The sequence below is a fragment of the Alligator sinensis genome, unplaced genomic scaffold (genome assembly GCF_000455745.1).
Source record: "Alligator sinensis unplaced genomic scaffold, ASM45574v1 scaffold505_1, whole genome shotgun sequence".
In the NCBI taxonomy this organism is placed as follows: domain Eukaryota; kingdom Metazoa; phylum Chordata; order Crocodylia; family Alligatoridae; genus Alligator; species Alligator sinensis.
The window spans coordinates 983,325-1,002,417 of record NW_005841940.1 but is presented as its reverse complement, the minus strand read 5'-3'; the positions used below and the strand labels follow the sequence as shown (position 1 = coordinate 1,002,417).

Sequence of the window (19,093 nt, the reverse complement as noted above, 5' to 3'; positions counted from 1 at the left end):
AAATGCTTTGTATTCATCAATATCTCTTCCTTCCTGACCCCTCATGCCAGTAGTACAGTCTGAAAGAATTGTTTTCAAAGAAACTTACTCTGGTGTTGGAGCATACTAGAGCTGTGCTTAGCATGGTACTGCATCTCACTGGAAACCTAGAATGCCAATACCATTCAAACTTATTTATCTTAAATTGCCAGATATAGCTAGAACAGTTCTGGTATTTGAGGGGCAAATAAATGCCACCTAGATAGTTTTGACTAAGAACCATGTTTTGGATCTCAATGCTTGGTCTCGATGCTGAGTTCTTTCGTCATGGTATTTACCTTTTAGGAGCATTTATTATTGCCTCTGTTTTAAAATGCGAAAGCTTTCTACTCTGTGAATTCCTTAATCCACATGATGCCTCTGGTCAAAAAAAAGTGCTGTAAATAAAATGTTAGTTTTGTACTGTAATGCAAAGGGTTTAAGATGTTATTTAAATTTAAATCTGGAAAGAACTAAAGAAACTGAACTTTATATAGTTTACTTAATCTTCTGATTTTAAAGAACAACTAGTACAGTGGGAGAATTGGTTGGGAGTTGGACTGACCAACACATGAGTCTGGCTGATTATGGTTGCCGTTAAACATATGCCACCAAACTTTTCTGCCCCCCCACCTCCCCCCTTCATTAACCAAGACTGGTTCCCAGTTGCCAATAATAGCTTGCTAAAGGGTTGGGGCGTGGGGAGGTCTGTCTAACATCTTAATACACTGGGATGAAAGGAAACCCAAATTTATAAAACTGGAAGATCAGTTTTACTCTTGAAGATACTTGCCTTCCTGCTTAAGGGTGATATTCTTTAAAAAAAACAAACAAAAAAACTTCACTTAAATGTTATGGGAACTTTAATTTCTGCAATTCTGTTTGCATAGCGATGGAGTTTGGGACCCTGAGAAGTGGCATGCATCTCTGTATCCAAGCTCGGGGCGAACATCACCAGTGGAAGGGTTCAAAAAAGACTTGGATTCAGACCGGACTTCTCTCATGCGCAGGATAGTGGGTGAGTGCCATTCTTAAAACATACGGCTCTTGGTCAAAAAACAGGATACTGAGAGAACTTTATTTACTGTTAACAATAGGATAATGAAATTAAAAAGAGGGAACAAGATCTTTATACATGTATCTGCTCCTTCAAATGCCTCTAAAATGTCAATTTATGAAAATCTTATTTTGGCAACTACAGAAGCATTAAGGTAGACTGGAGTGAGTGCTTACAACCAACCTACTAACGTTCTTCAGACAAGTCTTGTTTTGTGGTTGTCTTTTTTTTTAATTACTAGTTGTCTTTGTTCTTTACTTCACTGATAGATTTCTATATAATTGAAGTTAAGAACTTGGTGAACCCATCTCATGTGATAACTCTTCTCTAGGAGATTAGGGTATGCACTTTGTTTATTGCTGTTAATGTTTTGGGGCAGGGGGTGGAGTCTTTGAATATGTACTATAAGATTTTTATGAATGTAGTAGATAATCAGATAATCATTTCCCAGACTGTGCTTTGTCTCTGATAATAGCTTAAGGTTGCAAAATGTAAAGAGACTCAATTTCAGCTATTTAGGCTTTCTTGTATTAGTACTTAAGTAGAGATTTACAATATCCTTTATGGGGAATGAACATCCATTTTCAAATAATGTAAAGCTAAAACTAGAATATATGGCACTGTCTTCAACTTTTTTTGCAGGCTTGTTGGCAGACTTGCATTGTACTGATAATAGTTCCAGAGAAACTAGTACATAGCAAAAAGTTTATTTTTAATATTTACAGATCCTAGGGAGCGAGTAAAGGAAGATGACTTGGATGTAGTCTTAAGTCCACAGAGGCGAAGCTTTGGAGGAGGTTGCCATGTAACTGCAGCTGTTGGCTCACGTCGTGCAGGAAGCCCATTGGAGAAGGAGAATGATGGAGTCCGTGTTATTGGTGGACGTAGGATTGGCAGTGGGAGAATCATCTCTGCTCGTAACTTTGATAAAGACCACCGAGGTGGTGACAAGGACATGCGTGATTCTAGAGATGCAAGAGACCGAGATCGTGAAAGGGATTACAAAGATAAACGTTTCAGGGTTTGTTCTTATCTTGTTTTCATAGAGAATTTTAATAAGGTTTATTTTGCGATTGTGGGACACATCAAGTAGACTAGATGGGAATGGGCAACCACCTTGTGGTACTTGGTAATCCAAGTGTGAATAGACTAGATGACTCAAATCTCTGGTACTAGTAAAGGTTTAGTAGCTCGTGCACCATCAGAGTGAGACAGTTCAAAAGCCCAGTCTGGCTTAAACAGAACTGCTTGCCTGTAGGTGACACAAACTTGCTACAGCTGTCTTTGGGAAATCTGTTTCACTTATACAGCTCTTACTTAAGTTTAATTTGAAGATATAAGTATCCTGTGTGGGAGCTAACATGAAGAATATAGCTGTGTTCCTACTGGGTTAGATACCCCATTTAATCCAATAATCTGACACAGGCTTCTACACACTTTGGACAAAGGTTAAGGATCTTTGAAGTAGTCGGTTAAGAAATAGAAGCCCACTCTAGAAGTTGACACATTCTGCAATGCTATTGGCCTCAATGTCTTACAGTAAGGAGTTCAACAAGCTAGTTGTGTGTGTTGGTGTTTTGTTTTGTTTTCCTTCTTAGAGCTACCTTTCAGTTTAACTAAGTACTCACTTGCCCTTCTAGTGAGGACAAACTTCTTGACCTATCTCTTTCTAACTAATAATTTTGTAAACTCTTATCTTGCCTCAAATCCAAGCACTCCCAATATTTTCTATATATGGAATTTTTTCCATGGCACTTCTTTAAATCTCCTTAAGACACATATTTTTGTCATGGAGGTCAATTATGGAATTCACTCAGTTGAAGGATCTGGGTTATATTTTGTGTTAACAGATCACTTGTTAGTGTGGTAGTGGCTTATCAATACTAAGTTGGAAGTGAGGGGGGGGTGTTTTTGTTTTTGTGTTTTTGTTTTTTTTTTTTACAAAGCCCCAGAACAAAGATGCATGGTCTTGACTCTGTGTTCAGGCTTCTGCTTTCTCCCTTGGGTGTGGGAGGGAGTAGGACAAATGTTGCCTAGCTGTAATCTGTAGCCAATCCAGTGGTAAGGAGTAGGAAAAAAGCAAGGTACAGATATTTACATGTCTTAATCCCTTGTAACATGCAACAAAATGATCACAATTTTATGGAGTGCAGAGGTATATTAACATGCATAATGAATAGTTTTCCTACGAGGACCATATAATAAGATCAGTTTGTTATTATCATGGATCAAGATGCCTCATTACCAGAAATGTGTAGAGACAAAATAGAACATCTGTAGAAAAGAACATTGAGTGACTGGGGACTAAATGTATAATTTTACATAGTAAATGTACTAAATGTATAATATTGTCAAAGTAAATAGTTGGAGTAAGGGATGTATATGCAGGTGTTTTGAGTGTATACATCTATGGGGGGGCGTTAGCTTACCTTATATTTTCCCCTCCTAAGACTTTTTTTTAATTCTGAAACATTCTAAAAATCAATAGACTGGGGAGAGGTATGAAAATGCAAATAGTCCTCTCCTGTCTGAACTTGCTTTTTCATGTTTAAAAAGCAAGTAATGGGAGCTAATTCCTAAGAAGGAAATAACTAGTCAGATTTTTCTAACTTAATTTCCTTCCTCTATGTTAAAACAACCCACTTCAGAGGGAATTTGGGGAAAGCAAACGTGTCTTTGGAGAACGTAGAAGGAACGATTCCTACACTGAAGAGGAGCCTGAATGGTTCTCTGCTGGACCTACAAGTCAGTCTGAAACCATTGAGCTCACTGGCTTTGATGACAAGATACTGGAGGAAGATCACAAAGGGAGAAAACGAACAAGACGACGCACAGCCTCCCTGAAGGAAGGTAATAATGACCAAATTGAAATGGCAAGATGTTCTCATAGCGTTCAACTGGAAAGCGGTATGTGTGCATGCATGCATTGGGAGAGTGGAGGGTATGGACAAGGTATAGATGCCCATAAATGATCATTTTAATGGTTCCAGAACACTAGAAGTTTCACGTACACAAATGCATCCTGCATGGCAGAATCTTACAAAAGGGTAAGATAAAGTAATGCGGCCTTTACACCTTGATAAAGTAATGCGACCTAGAAGACTTGCAGCGTATGACTTATAAAGAATAATGACTTCTGACATATATTTTCTTGTATGGTGCGCACACTTTTCCAGCAAAAACACAGGCTGTAATTTGCAGCAGTTATTTTTTTTTTTCCAAGAAATATGGTAAGAACTGTTTCTGCCTATTAAGCAAAACTGAAAAGTCAAGTTCTCATGGGGCTCATAGGGAGCAGAAGAACAAGCAGGCTCTGTTCCTTAGCTGCTGCTACTTGAATATTCTAAGGAAACTTCTTTCCTTTTTCTTTTGGCCTCAAACCAGATGCATATTATACTGTGGGGCATGTTTACATGCACAAAAAAAGTCAACCCATGGCATACTGAAGTATAATACCTAAGGTCATGGCTAATAAGATTTCTGCTGAAGATAACAGCTTTTTCCACTGTACAGTAAATTTGGTGTTGTGTATGGCAGTGACTGAGAAATCATGACTGCTCCAGACAGTCTAGTCTGCAGGACAGTAAAATTTTGCATATTGCTGTTGCTGGCCAAAGGCCGTGATTTGAGCCATACCCATTTGCCTGTAGTTGAGCTGTGGTGGCTTGGTTTAAGGAAGAAGCAGTTCTTGTTTTATGTGCATTTGAGGAGACTTCATTCTCATGCTATAGAAGCAGTTAAGATCTTTTTCTTAAAAGGTGCTATGAGCCTACAGGCTTTTAATGTGTTCTTCATTTGAAAATCTAGGCTAGCAGTGTGAGCCTTGTAGAGACCTGGAAACTTCCTGTTTCAGATCTTGAGTACTGTAGTCTTCTCAGCGTTGAGAGAGGCCTAGAGTTTGGTAGACGTCTTTGAAGAGATCAAATGCAGTCTGGAGGCTTTCCTCCGTGTACACAAGGATGGTACAGTCATCAGCATATTGAAGGTCAAGAATGGCTGGTTGAGTACTTTGGTCTTTGAGGAAAAACATCGCAGACTGAAGAGCCCTTCATCTGGTCAGTATTCAGTGTCAATTCTGAAAGGAAGATGGTCCTTAATGAGAACCAGGATAACTGTCAAATAAATGGAGAACAGAGTTGGGGTGGTGATTTTTTTTTTTTTTTTTTTTTTTAATCCTTCCTTGATCCCAGTTCAGATGACACATGGAACGGTCTCTGATCTGCTACATAGAATGGTTACAATCATCTGATCTTGGAGAAACCGTGACGTTATTTTTCAGGACATCCAAATCTGGCCAGTATTTTCTACAGGGCTTTGAGTGATGGACTCAAAAGCCTTAGTGAGGTCAGTGAAGGCCATAAACAGATGCCAGTGTTGTTTCTGATGCTTTTCTCAGATCTGATGGGCAATAAAGATTATGTCAATTGCCCCACAAGACTGTGGCAGGACTTGCTCAACAAGAGGTAGAAGACTTAGGAAGATGCAAGAGAGGCTTCTTCCCTGCTGTGGAAAAGTGGGTGATACTTCAGTAGTTTCCTCCACACAGATTCATCTCCTTTCTTGGAGAAAATCACGATGTTGGCATTACTCAGGTCCCCAGTGGTCTCTTAATTGTCCCAAATTCGGCGAATAAATCTGTGTCAGTTTCTTGCCATCAGTTGTAGATTTTAGCAGGTATGCCATCTGATCCAGTAGCCTTGTTCTTGGTTTCCTTGATGGCACACCAGACTCTTAAGACATGAGTTTCATAGTTTCAGGGTCGGAAGGGACCTAATAGATCTTCTAGCCCGACCCCCCGCCAGGGCGGGAGAACCACCCAAAAAAAAACAAACAACCGCCCTGACTGTGAAGTAGTTTTTTCGGATGTCCAATCTGTACCTCCTCTCCATCAACTTGTGCCCATTATTCCTTGTTATGCCAGCAGGGGCTAGGGGAAACAGCGTCTCCCCCAAACCCTTCTGGTTCCCCCTAGTGAGTTTATAGACGGTCACCAGGTCCCCCCTCAGCCTTCTCTTGTGGAGGCTGAATAGGTTCAAGTCCCGCAGTCTCTCACTGTAGGGTCTGCCCTGTTGTCCCCGGATCATGCGGGTGGCCCTCCTCTGGACCCTCTCCATGTTGTCCACATCCCTCCTGAAATGGGGCGCACAGAACTGGACACAATACTCCAGCTGCGGCCTGACCAGCGTCGCATAGAGGGGGAGGATCACCTCCCTGGCTCTACTCGAGATGCACCTGTGGATGCACGACAAGGTCCGGTTAGCCCTGCCAACCATGACCTCGCATTGTCGGCCCATGTTCATCTTGGAGTCAATAATGACACCAAGATCCCTTTCCGCCTCCGTGCTCTCAAGTAGGGAGTTCCCCATCGTATAAGTGTGCTGCTGGTTCCTACTACCCAAGTGCAGCACCCTGCACTTGTCCGTATTGAAACGCATCCTGTTCCTGTCTGCCCACCCCTGTAACCTATCCAGATCCTTCTGCAATCTCTCTCTCCCTGCTAGCGTGCTCACCTCCCCCCAAATTTTGGTGTCATCAGCGAATTTAAACAGGTTGCTCTCCACCCCAACATCAAGATCGCTGATGAAGAAATTGAACAGCGCAGGGCCCAGGACCGAGCCCTGAGGGACTCCACTACCCACCTCCCCCCAAGTCGAATATGATCCATCCACCACCACCCTCTGAGTGCGACCCTTCAGCCAATCTGCAATCCATCTGACCGTGTAGGCATCTATGCCACAGTCGCCTAGTTTATTAATTAGGATGGGGTGAGAGACGGTGTCAAAGGCCTTGCTGAAGTCCAGAAAGACTACATCCACCGCGACACCTGCATCCATGGCCTTTGTGACCTGATCATAAAAGGCAATCAGGTTGGTCTGACATGATCTCCCCCTAATAAATCCATGCTGATTGCCCCTGAGCATCATCTCGGATGCCGGCCCATCACAAATGTGCTCCTTGATGATCTTCTCAAACAGCTTCCCCAGGATTGAGGTAAGACTGACGGGCCTATAATTGCCCGGGTCCTCCCTTTTCCCTTTTTTGAAGATGGGGACCACATTAGCTACCTTCCAATCGTCTGGCACCTGGCCCAAGCACCACGATCGCTCGTGGTCATCCCCATCAAGCAGTGGGGCATATGCACTGATGACGGTGGCATACTGGGTCTTGATGAGCTTCAGATGGAGGGTCATAAATGTTTGCCTAACATTCACAGGGAGCTCTGTAAGTTGACTGACAAGCTAATTCTTGATGGTGAAGCTCACCCCATGAATGCATCTGTCCTGGGCCAGTTTCCCTTTCCAGAAGGTGTAGCCTCCACCCTCTTCCTTCAGCTCACCCTCATGCTGTCATCTTGTCTAACTCAGCTGCAATGGCAGTGTTATCTCACTAGTTCCATAAAGACAATGGCAGTCCTTCCAGGTTGCTTGTTGTCTTGGAATGTTTGTGCCTTGATGGATAAAAATGTTGTCATCAGTTTCTGACTTCAGAGAAAGTGATCCCACCAAACACTGTTGTCCATCCAGAAGCAAATAAAACAGCCTAGGTTTAGGTCACCATTTCTAGCCCCTTCCCTGAGCAGAAGGGATCCTTAATAGGACTGCTCAGTTACTGTAGCAACTTCCAAATTGCACCCCTTTCTCAACCCAGGTGCAAGATGACCATCAGGCTACTGCTGCCTGCGTGCAGATTCATGGCTGGAGACTGCCAGATTCCCTAGTCCTGTGTCCATCACCACTGGTCCATCACTGCAGGACTCTTGGAGGTTGGTACAGGAGAGTGTTTCCTGTGGTAGAAGCCTGTGCATGACTTGGTTTAATGTGAAGAAGCTGGTGCTTGGAAACAGCAGCCACGTGATCCTGACGAAGTGGAGATCTGGCCCCAGTGGCAGGAGAGAACTCTAGACGACAGGAAACCTCCATCTTGCTGCAGCCTTCTTCTGTCTTTATAGCCATAGAGATCCTGACATCTTATTCCCTCTGATCTGCCATACAGGACTTAGCGTTGGACTGTGGTTTGTCTGGAACCTCCCCTCATGCCTGTTCACCATGAGTGACCCTTCCAAGAGTATGAAACCCTGGGTGACATAGCTCTAAGGATCTTTGGGACACATGTTTCTACCATGACAAGATTTTGATCTCGTGCTCCTCTGACAGCTGAAGTGTACAAGTAACAAAGGGATCATAATTCCTACACGATATATGATGTCAGATACCAGCCCTGAGAATGGAGAGCAAGGGTCTAACAGCCTACAAGGAGGAAGAAAATAAGAGAGAACTGTTGGGGCCCCCTGCAGGAATCTTTCCCCATGCATCCTCCTTGCATAAGAAAAGCAGCCTCCGTTGTTAATGGACTGCAGAGGCTTCAGAGATCAACCAGGCTATGTAATGTAAAGTTATGGGCAAATCTTATCTAGGCCTCTGTTTAATTCTTACATACTGGGGCACTCAAAAGGGGGCTCGTGGCAGTTCAATAAAATATATATTTAAAAAAAATATAAAGGATTTTTACCTATTTGTAGATGAGAACTTCAGATTAATAATGCATGTGCTTCCTGCCAGGGGCTTCTTCCTCTCCTTCCCCCACGAATTGGAACCCACTGTACCATGTGTGCTCTTACAGTATTGCTTGCAGTATAATTTAAGTTAAGGCTACATGGATCATCTTCTTTCAGAATTTCTAGGAAAAACTACTTTCTAAATGCAGTTCTGTGTATTAAGAGTAATAATCCATCAAAGGGTTATGGCCAGTACTTGTAGTAATCTGTTATTAACTTTCCCATCTTGCTATAAGGGGTAGAATGCAATGGTGGAGTGGCAGAGGAAGATGAAGTGCAGGCAGTCCTTCCCCATGAAACTTCAGCAGATCAGGAAGTTCCTAGAGAAGCTGTACTTCAAGAACCAGCTCCAGGAGAGTTTGACTTTAATGAGTTCTTTAACCTGGATAAAAGTGTTCCTGGTTTGGCTTCGGTGAGTGATACATTTTGGGCCAGGTATGTACATAGGGTAGAAGCACCATCTTCAGCTACTCCTGTCATCTAATGGTGACTAAAATTTTAATTTATGGCAGAGTTAAATTTTTAATAGTGTATATAAAGGGAGATGATTTTCCCCATAATTTGTTTTGTTTTCCAAGTTTTTTTCTGTTTTTTTTTGTTTTTGTTTTGTTTTGTTTATTTTTTTGTTTTTTTCAATTTGGAGGGAATTGTTCATAGCCAAACTTCTTAACAAAATATGAAGATGTTGCTTCTGAGATTCTTCCCCACCCCCTCCCCATACACACTTTGAATTGTTTCTCTTTGGGAAGAGCAGTTCATGTTGTACAGGTCAACTTCTTGGGTTTTTAATCATTACCTTGGTGGCTGCATGAAATACTATTATGGGTCTTTTTTAAGAGTTCTAAAACACTGTTTGAGGGTAAGTTTCATGCTAAAGTTTTCCCTATTAGCTGTTTAGTTGGACTTTTCCTTCAGACACGTTTATATACTCAAATGAGAAGTAAAATTTGAATTGTATTCTGAGCTCAAACATGAAGCATCTTAGTCATGGATTACCAGAGCTCTTGTTAAGAGTGCACAGATTGCCTGTCAAACTTGCTTTTGAGTAAGCTTATTCTGTTTTAAGGATGTTTTGTCCATACTTGGAGTCATTCAGCCTTTTAATGAGTTGTAACTATACTACTGTCAGTGTTAAAGACAAATGGACAACATGCTGCTCATGTTTCATAAATATTACTAACAAGGGTGTATGCCAATATGGCTTGACTTTGTTAGGAATGTGGAAAGCTACAACTGCCTAAGACCCTATGGGAGGTGGACAGAAGGATACTACAAGTCACAAAGGCTGTTGAAAGGAATGTAACTGTACCTTGCATGTTCTAATACTATAATGCACAGTGTCTGAAACAACTACAATACAAAAAGAATGCTGTCATTCAACAACAACTTGACTATTCTCCAGTGGACAGACAACAAGCTGATGTCACTATCCAAAATACAGGTGCTATTGAAGTCTAGGTGCAGTGGCTCACTAATCATTTTGAAAGATATAAGCTCTTGGTGCAAATATCAGCTTTCAAACTTGATCATTTACCACTAACTCTCTAATTTAATTGCAGATGTGCCTCTCAAAAGTAATGTAGGCTTGGCCTGCAGACCTTCTGACCAGCCTCTTTCCTTAGAGGCAGCAAAAGTAGAAAGTGTTTCCAAACCAGCAAGGGGAGTTCTGCATTATGGGTTGATTTTCCTGCAAGTAAATATCCACCCATGTACAACATCCACTTGAAAATTAACAAAGTACCAACTGTAGTGCAAAAGAACAGGCTGCAGTGCTGTTCCATAAGTTGTTGGTGAAGGGGGGGGAGTTACATGTAGTCTGTATTTGTATGGGTCTCTTCTAGCACTGTGGGGTGAAGAACAACTTTTTTTCAATCCTAAAGAGCCTTCTACCAATTGCAGTTAGTGGATCAAACTATGGTCATAAGATTATTTCAGTACTTCCACTTCTGAGGAAACAGCCTGCACTCTTCTGTAAAACCAAAGTTCCTTGAAATAAGAAAGCAAGGATTTTGTGAGGTGAAAATCTTCTTTCAGCAGAATATAATGCACTCTTATTTCATGATTAGTATATTCTGCAGATAATGGACAGTAATGCTACCTCAGCTGGTACATAAAATCACGTTTGAAAAACTGGTTTACAGATGTCATGGCAAGCCAGATGATGTGGATAGGGTTGTCAGTAATTCCTTCTGCTCAAAAGCAGAAAGTTTTAACAAAGTGTCAACTACTGAATAATATTAATGGGAAATGTAGTATTGTGGTTTTTGAATGATGCAATTAAGTTTCTGGTTAGCAATGTTGTGTTCCAAATTCCCCTAAAAAAGCAGTTGTCCATCAGGTTTTTTCATATGGTTTATAGTTTGTATATAATCAAATAACCTCTTGATACAAGTTGCAGGAGTCTTTCATTGATGTCCTTTCCAGTTACCAAAATTAGCTCTCAGCTTGGGCTGAATGAAATGACAAGAAAACTAAACAAAGCGTTGTTGGTATAGTAAATGAGGCTCTCTACTTCTTTTTGACCTGTGTATCTTTTTGATACAAATAGGAAAAAATATACTCTTGGGATTTTGGTAAAGATTTAAGCAAGATTTGATTTGTTTTGGAACTGAACTGTAAAAGTTAATTGTTTTGGTTAAATTGAAGGGCATTCAAGTCTGAGGAGTTCTTGCTGCTTCTGGATTGTTTAAATGTTTGGTAGCTGCTGACCTGAATTAGAAGATTGTTCTTCAGCTTCCCGATTCTAACAGTGTTGCACACTAATAGTTATGTAGCAGTGTAAATTGTTTTTTGCCTGTTTGTTTGGTTTGTTCGTTTCTGTTTTTCCTACAAAGCTTGATCTTTCTTCCTCTTTCTAGGAAGAGCACTCCTGATTTTGAGGGCAGCTTTCTTTGCTTCCTTAATTTTTACTAGACCTGCAGTATTTTTATCTGGGCCTCCTTTCTTTCACTGAAATTTGACTTCTATGGTTTTACTGCTGAATGGGAGTGCATAATTTAAGGCTGCCAAAGATTCAGCCTCCACTTGTTTAACCTGGCCTGAGAAGCTGGGAATTCAGGGACGGGGCTCACTGTAAAGTTTCCATCTATGGAGTCCTCTTGGAGGACATGGTGGAGGGGGGTGGATGTGAGTGGCTCTCTTAACCTGGTGTACTGCCATTGCTTAGGCCACAGCTGGATCTGACCTAGGGGCCAAGTGAACTTGACTTTCCCAAGTTAGCTGAAATTGTCTAAGGGTAACTACTCTGTTTAGAGATGGGCTAACTAACTAGTTTTAACTAGTCCGGTCTCAGAAGCAGTTAGAACTGTTCTGCTCCTCTCTTGTGGCAACTATTTGCTTGTTAACTGTTCAGCAGTACAGTGTGAAATATTTTATCTTAAACTGTTGGTCAATTAAGATACGTTGCACAAATTACAGTAATTTAGGTGTGCTTTCAACTTTGAAACTACTTTGCAAAAATTAGGCATTATTGTTATGCCAAAATGCTAGTCACAAAGAAAAATAGTAGCCCGAAGCTTCTTGATAGTGTTCTGAATTCTGGAAGTAACAAGTCAGCATAGCAAAAGAATCATAAGCTACATTAAGTGTCTGTCTTATAAACACCTTGGCACCTCTGCTTCTGTTGAGGTTATTCTCTAAAATTTTTCCTTTACCCCATAATATAGATGATAGAGGATGTGCTGGGGGAAGGCTCAGTGTCTGCCAGCAGGTTCGGCAGGTGGTTCTCTAATCCGAGTCGTTCAGGAAGTCGCTCTAGCAGCCTGAGATCCACACCTCATGAAGAACTGGAGAGGCTAGCAGGTAAGGCTACTAACTTTGCTGTGTTTCATCTGTATCTCTTTACTTACTCCTCCTCATCTATTCTTTTTGTGAACTTGATGGATAAGGCTGCAGTAATGAACTCCATATTCTGATTGCTCAGTGTCCTTTATGAAGCTGCTGGCATGAGCAGTTTTTTCCATCCTTTCTGCAAAAGGTATAACTTTTTTTTCTTTCAGGCTACTTCCCAGATAACCCTGGGCAGGGGGCAAGAGGCATGTATTTCAGTGAAGCATTAAATTTAACCAACTTGTGGTCATCTTAAAACATTTAGTTGGTAAATTGATATGGCAGTGCTCCTGATTTTGCTGTTTCAGGTCTAGAGCAAGCCATTCTCTCCCCTGGCCAGAACTCTGGAAACTACTTTGCTCCTATTCCATTGGAAGATCATTCTGAAAATAAAGTGGACATCCTAGAAATGCTACAGAAAGCCAAAGTGGACTTAAAACCTCTTCTCTCAAGTCTTTCAGCCAACAAGGAAAAGCTTAGAGAGAGCAGTAAGTGCCTCCAGATATTGTGGAGTTCCTGTGATTTTTATATTTTCTCAAGAAAAAAGGCTTTCAGAATGCCAAGCCCCAATTGTTGAGGTCCAGAGCAGGAAGTACTACAGGTTTACTTACACTTCAGAAAACTTACTGTTCCACAAATCCATTATGTCAACACCATCACTGATGCTTTCTATCCAAATCCTACAATTATATCTTCAGGACGTTATGAACATAGGTCATTGGCTTGTGCTAATCTTATTTATACATCAAGATAGTCCAAACGTTTAATATATAATCTTCTAGCTATACTGCTCTTGGTCTCTAGATTGCTCTTCACATTGAAGACTGCTGAAATGCCAGCAGTCTTAAACTCCATCTGACACTTGAACTCCTGTTCTGCAGCCTTTCCTAAATATTGCGTTACAGGAGTTGTATAGCAAGCATCCATAGCTGGAACAATATGACTTTTTTTTTTAATTAAAATCCAATATCTTAAGCAAACGGAACCAACTAAAAGCCTTGAATGGAGACCTAGTGTACCTTGTTCAAGTGTAGCGCATATCTGCAGCTTTTTGCAGCACTGCATCTAATCTTCAGCACAGCAGCATTTAAAAAAAAAAAAAAAAAAAATCTTCAAATACCTGTGGCTTATGTGCTTTGCACTTTCATCCATAAATATGGATCCTGTCTATTAAAGTGTACTACTAAAGTAGCTCCAGTAATGTAGGAGCGGAACAAAGAATGGGGACTAACTTGTCTTAACTTCTGCCTTATCAACTTAACCGTAACGCATTCTGCATGTAAATAAGAACGAAATCTATTCCTTGAGGTAAACTTAACTCGCTGAAGTCAGATGAATTTATTTTTTTTTTTTTTAGTATTTATTCAGTGCCAGTTCTAACTTACTTCCAGATCTAGATGCACAATCACTTGGAAATTTGCATGTTTGAGCCTACTGCATGTGTGTACCAACTGACAAAAGTGCATGTACTGCTCTGAAAAATTAACTGAGCTGCCAAAGCCACTTGCTGGCAAGCAGCATGTATTGCCATGTAAATGTTAAAACTGCTGGCTAGGTGCAACCTAAAACATCCCATGATTTGGGTGTGGTGGAAATATGGAGGAAAATTCATCCCAGGAAATTCTGCTTCCCAAACTGGATGCTTTTCAGTCTGTAGTAAGTGCGTGGTCAGGATGAGTAAAGCTTTCTGTTTAGCTTAAACTGAACAGTGTTCTAGGCTGAATTCTGACCAACATCATGCTTTTCCTCAAGTTCCATAGTGCATGTCAGTCAATATTTTGTTTCCTTCTTTTTGCCTTTTGGTCACAGTCAAATAAACATACTACTTCAGCTTTGCATCTGTTACAGAAACCCGTGACATGTTCCCATCTCTTTCTCCATTTATTCTTCAAGGTACTGATACCTTATGATCTGTGTAATCAATGCAGAATCAACAGATGTCTTGCCTGGATTCTGGGCACTGAAATATAAAATACCATCAGCCTTGCTTATTTAATATTTGCTTTTTGAGTGCTACTGAAAGTCTGCGAGCCATAGTGACTTTAGCTTTTGGGGAGGGAGAGAAGTTACACCTAGCATAAAAGCTTTATGCAACTCATTCTTATTGTGATTGGGTCTCCAAAGTATCTAAACTTCCAGGTATGTATGCTCTTCACCTGTGGTGGCTTCAGACAACAAATTTGTTTGTGGCTATGAAAATCTAGTTTCCTGAAGTATAAGCTAAAGTATGCTTTGCATACCTGAAACAACATAATAGTAAATAGCTTGATTTTTTTTTTTTTTTCTAAAGCTAAAGGAATAGTATTGCTCTGACTTTGACTGTACTTCCTGTTAATCAGTTTTCAAATATGTCAAGACAATAGAATGGATTCCCCTCCTTAGCCCTATCCTATCCTGAGAGACTTAACTTTCTAAAGTTAAAATCTATTCTAAAATAAAAGAATCGTTAAAAAGGCTTGTGCCTAAGATCTGTGCATTGCTCAGTCTTTCTAATGAGTGAATATAATAATGTAGTTCATACTAGTTTGAAATGAAGGTGGCAGCAGAACTAGCTTTCTGGGTTCATAGCTTGCCTAAAAACAAAACAAACAAACAAAAAAAACAACCCCCCACCCATTAGTCACAGGTGCATCCAGCATAAACTGAGTACCTATTATAATTGTCTTCCTCCTAATTCTCAGCAAATTCAGGAGTTGTACTTTCAGTGGAAGAAGTAGAAGCTGGGCTAAAAGGCCTGAAAGTGGACCAGGAAAGGAAAATTGCTACTCCCTTCATGGCAGACCAGATGGAGGAAGCACTAAATGTAGCTGGCTCCAGACAGGTCAAGAAAGATGGAGATATGACTGCATTTAACAAACTTGTCAGCAGCATGAAGGCAAGTGGGACTCTACCATCACAACCCAAGGTCAATGTAAGTAACAAATGCCTGGCACTAAAACCTATAAATGGATCCATGGCAAGGTGCATGAAACAAATCTGAAGTGACTTGTTAATGTACAGATTTCATACTGATGTATGGTTCTTGCTTGGATCCCGTGGCTGGTGGTAACATACTGGCTTGGTCAGTGGTAGTTCAGTTGCCAGTACCTCCCTAGGTATACTGTGACACTTGAAGGATGCTGACCCAGAACAGCTAAGAGCAAGCTTTCTAGTTCAACTGCGTGGATAGCTTTATCTGCATCAAAACCCCTGCACATGTTGCCAAAAGCTTCTGACAGATCTAGAAATGTTAAATTTGAATGCAAGTGTTCTGCACATATGAGAATTATTCCACTTAATGGAATAAGACTATCAGCACAGACTTGAAAATCAAACTAGACAGTTAATCTTCCAGCAAACATCTGTATTGACTAGGAGTAACAGGATAGCATTGTGCTATTGGATGACAAGGGCCCTTTAAATTGGGGAAGATGCTACTGTAAAAACAGTGGCATGAGGCTTCATGTGCTTTAATTTTAAGATGCATTGCCTAGTTAATGAGTAACTTGGCTTTCAGCTCTGAATAGTCTGTATCTTTATCTTTTCACATCACTGTTGTAAACATTAAATGCCAAATTACCCCCTGTTACATCAGTGCAGCCTCTAATGTGGGGAGGCATAACTGAGGGACCAGTTTGCAGAAAATGAAGTTTTATGAATACAGCTAGGAAGATGTATTTACACTAGAAAATAACTCCTATGAGAGCCTAAACTTGACTTTCAAAGCAGGTTTGTTTTTTGCCAGGCTGGCTGTTTTTAAAAGGTGTGGTTGAAATTGAGCATACTTAATCTGGAAGCCATGAAAATGATGTAGAACTCTGTTGCTTTGTGGGAGTACTTGACACAAAGTTATTTCTTTAAGAAGTTCAGCTTTCTGTACAGTCTTTTTATACTTAGTCCAGGTCTAAGGTGTATACAGTAAATGAGTGCATTTCTGAAGGCTTGATGTTTAATTGATTTATAGGGTTCCTTTAAGACATTTGGATCTAGAAACTGTTGTTTGTGGCTACATGTAATACAAGTTTTCTAGTTTGTAGGTCAATGAGCAGTCATTCAGTAATTTTCTTGGTCAATTGCAGGTTTCTCAGATAATGGCTTCCACCAATTAAGAATTTAGAGCAGGCATGGTCTAATGGAATAGCAGTTGCAGGGAAGGAGGCAGGAGTGATTCATGCATTGGTTTCTAGCTGACTAATCGGAGCTTAACTAACTGTTAAATGTCAAGTAACATCATTCTGCATGGTTAAGATTTGGTATTGCACTTTTAAATTAAAGTAACTGCTTCAAGTTGAACTGATCTCAAATTTTTGTACCTAGCTGTATATGTACACAACCTGGAGGGAGGGAATGAGAGTAAATACTTTTTTGTCCTATTGGATCAGGCTTGTTTTGCTAAGCTATTCCAGAGAAGCTTCAGCCTTGTATTTGACCACAGGCAAACTAGGTGGGTGGGAAGAGCTGAGCATATTTTTTTTTTTTTTTTTATTTTAATAACTTTTATCTTACCACTTGGCTAAGCATCATGCAGATGTCAATCTTCAGTGACTGGTATCAGACATGAACTCTGGAAACATTTTTTCTATATGTTTTCATTAAGAGATTCTCACTTCTTTCTTATGGTAAATTTGACTCCCTGCCACTTAACTGCCTGTTGTTCTTCAGCAGTAGCTGAAATTTAGGGACTTGATTTTTAGCTGGCTGATGAAAATTCAGCAGCAGGGAAACTAGTAGAAGCCTTCATTATGACCTCAATAAATGGAAGCACTTGTAGGTCGGGCATCCAGATACTTATATTAGTATCTGGATGCCGGACCTACAAGTGCTTCCATTTATTGAGGTCATAATGAAGGCTTCTACTAGTTTCCCTGCTGCTGAATCTTCATCAGCCAGCTAAAAATCAAGTGAGCTATTATCAGCTACCTACAACAACTAATGGATTAGGGTTAAATTTGCTAATTACATATTATTAGTAAGAAGGTGGTTGGACTTGTCTGTGTGTAGATGTCTGATCAGTTATCACATGAGCTTGTGGTGTATGTCTTTCCTAGGAGATGGGAATGATGTGGGTTCTGAGCCTTTTTTATGTTTTTAAACAAAAATCAGCTTTAAATATTACATGCAGATGTGACCAACTGTTTTTCACTTCCTAGCAAAACCTTGAAAGCCACTTGATGTCTCCTTCTGAGATCCCAAACCAGCCTCTGTCAAAGAATATACTGCAGGTATTTTTCAGACTTCCAGGTGATCTTAAATATGCAAATACAGCCACCACTAGGAGTAAAAGTGAATTCCAGAATTGGACTTCTTGGTGTATTTGGGGCTTGTAATGGATATTAGCATCATACATGATTCATTCACATTCAAAGAAAGTGTACAGGAGAAACAAATTGCAGTACAGAGTTCTCTAGGAACTTTTTGAAGGGAAAAATACCTACCCAGTAGAACTCTTAATAAGCAAATACTAATACTTAAGTGACCCTTCTTATTGAAGGGAAAACATGGTGGGACTGTTCTAAATTTGGACCAGGTCTCTTAGATGCCTTTTTAAAAGGAGAACTGATGAAGAAAGCTTTGCATTTGAAAGCTTGTCTAACTTGATCCCAATAACATAGTTCTTCCAGTAGAAGATACCACCCTAAGAAATCTTTGCTGTTCTTTTAAATGCAAGTAGCTTATGCCCCCGTCTTTGTGTTGCTGGATAGTAACTTAGGAAGCTACCATAGTCTGCAGTGTCTAAAAAGATAGTTTATTATGTCCTTAGTTTGTTTAAAGGGGTTATCTGAACCAGCTCTTCATTGCTTCTTCTAAGGCTCTTCTGGGTCCACCTATTGCCAGACCTGCTTCATCCAATGTTTTAAGTGGCCTGATAGGTGGCTTGGAACCAGCACCATCTTTACTGGGACAAAGAGCACCTTCTCCTCCTATTTCACAGGCTTTTCCAACTAGAGCTGCTTCTGCAGACTATCTGCGTCACAGGATTCCTTCACCAATTGGTAAGTGAGACAAGGTGTAAAATGTGCAATTTCTTTGTAGAGCAGTAGAGACCTGTTTCTTGTGAAACCTGAGTGTTTTAAAGAACAGTTGAGTTGACACTAATTCAGCATTTGATGGATGATTAACTTAAGATCCACTTCTTCAGGTATCTCTATATAGTTTAGCAATGTGAAGTTTAAAATATCAGTGAAGATAAGGTACTTGCAGCTAAAGTTTGAACTTGTATGGGAAAGTGGTTTAATGCAAACTGCTAATCTTAATTTAAACCAAGGTATCTTGTCTTTTTACAGTAAACTTGAGCTGTCCAATATGCTTTTCTACACTGTAGATATGACAAGTCTCATCTTTCCTTTTTGAAGGTGAATATCTACTACGGATTTAAAAGTCCATACCCAGCTTGACCAGGGTGCATCATGATTTAATGCTGCAAGTTAAGGAGCAACTTTTTAAATGTAATAACACTGCAAACCAAGCTGCTCATCCACTATGAATAAGCAGTTAGTACCAGTTATTGTTTAGGCACTAGTTGCTCTACATTGCCAAGATCGCAGAGGATTGTAGCTTACTCCACAGGGAAGCAGAACAGGATGTCTCGATTCTGAACAGGTCTTACTAAATGAGTGGTGCTGAGAAGATCCTCAGTTATTGCATTTGGAAAAGAG

General features: G+C 40.3%; 1 protein-coding gene across 4 annotated transcripts in view; it reads left to right on the top strand.

Moving 5' to 3' along the window:
- EIF4ENIF1 (eukaryotic translation initiation factor 4E nuclear import factor 1) overlaps nucleotides 1-19,093 on the top strand; it is a 35,585-nt gene that overhangs the window by 5,940 nt on the left and 10,552 nt on the right. For 2 of the 4 annotated variants that reach the window (XM_014518125.2, XM_006019851.3), the window contains exons 4-12: nucleotides 909-1,036; nucleotides 1,801-2,096; nucleotides 3,724-3,925; nucleotides 8,867-9,042; nucleotides 12,296-12,431; nucleotides 12,767-12,946; nucleotides 15,140-15,369; nucleotides 17,588-17,659; nucleotides 18,247-18,430. In XM_014518125.2, coding sequence (XP_014373611.1) covers nucleotides 909-1,036; nucleotides 1,801-2,096; nucleotides 3,724-3,925; nucleotides 8,867-9,042; nucleotides 12,296-12,431; nucleotides 12,767-12,946; nucleotides 15,140-15,369; nucleotides 17,588-17,659; nucleotides 18,247-18,430 — 1,604 coding nt within the window. The remainder of the gene's footprint in view (nucleotides 1-908; nucleotides 1,037-1,800; nucleotides 2,097-3,723; nucleotides 3,926-8,866; nucleotides 9,043-12,295; nucleotides 12,432-12,766; nucleotides 12,947-15,139; nucleotides 15,370-17,587; nucleotides 17,660-18,246; nucleotides 18,431-19,093) is intronic. The other 2 variants (XM_025199260.1, XM_025199261.1) reach the window with 2 other exon arrangements.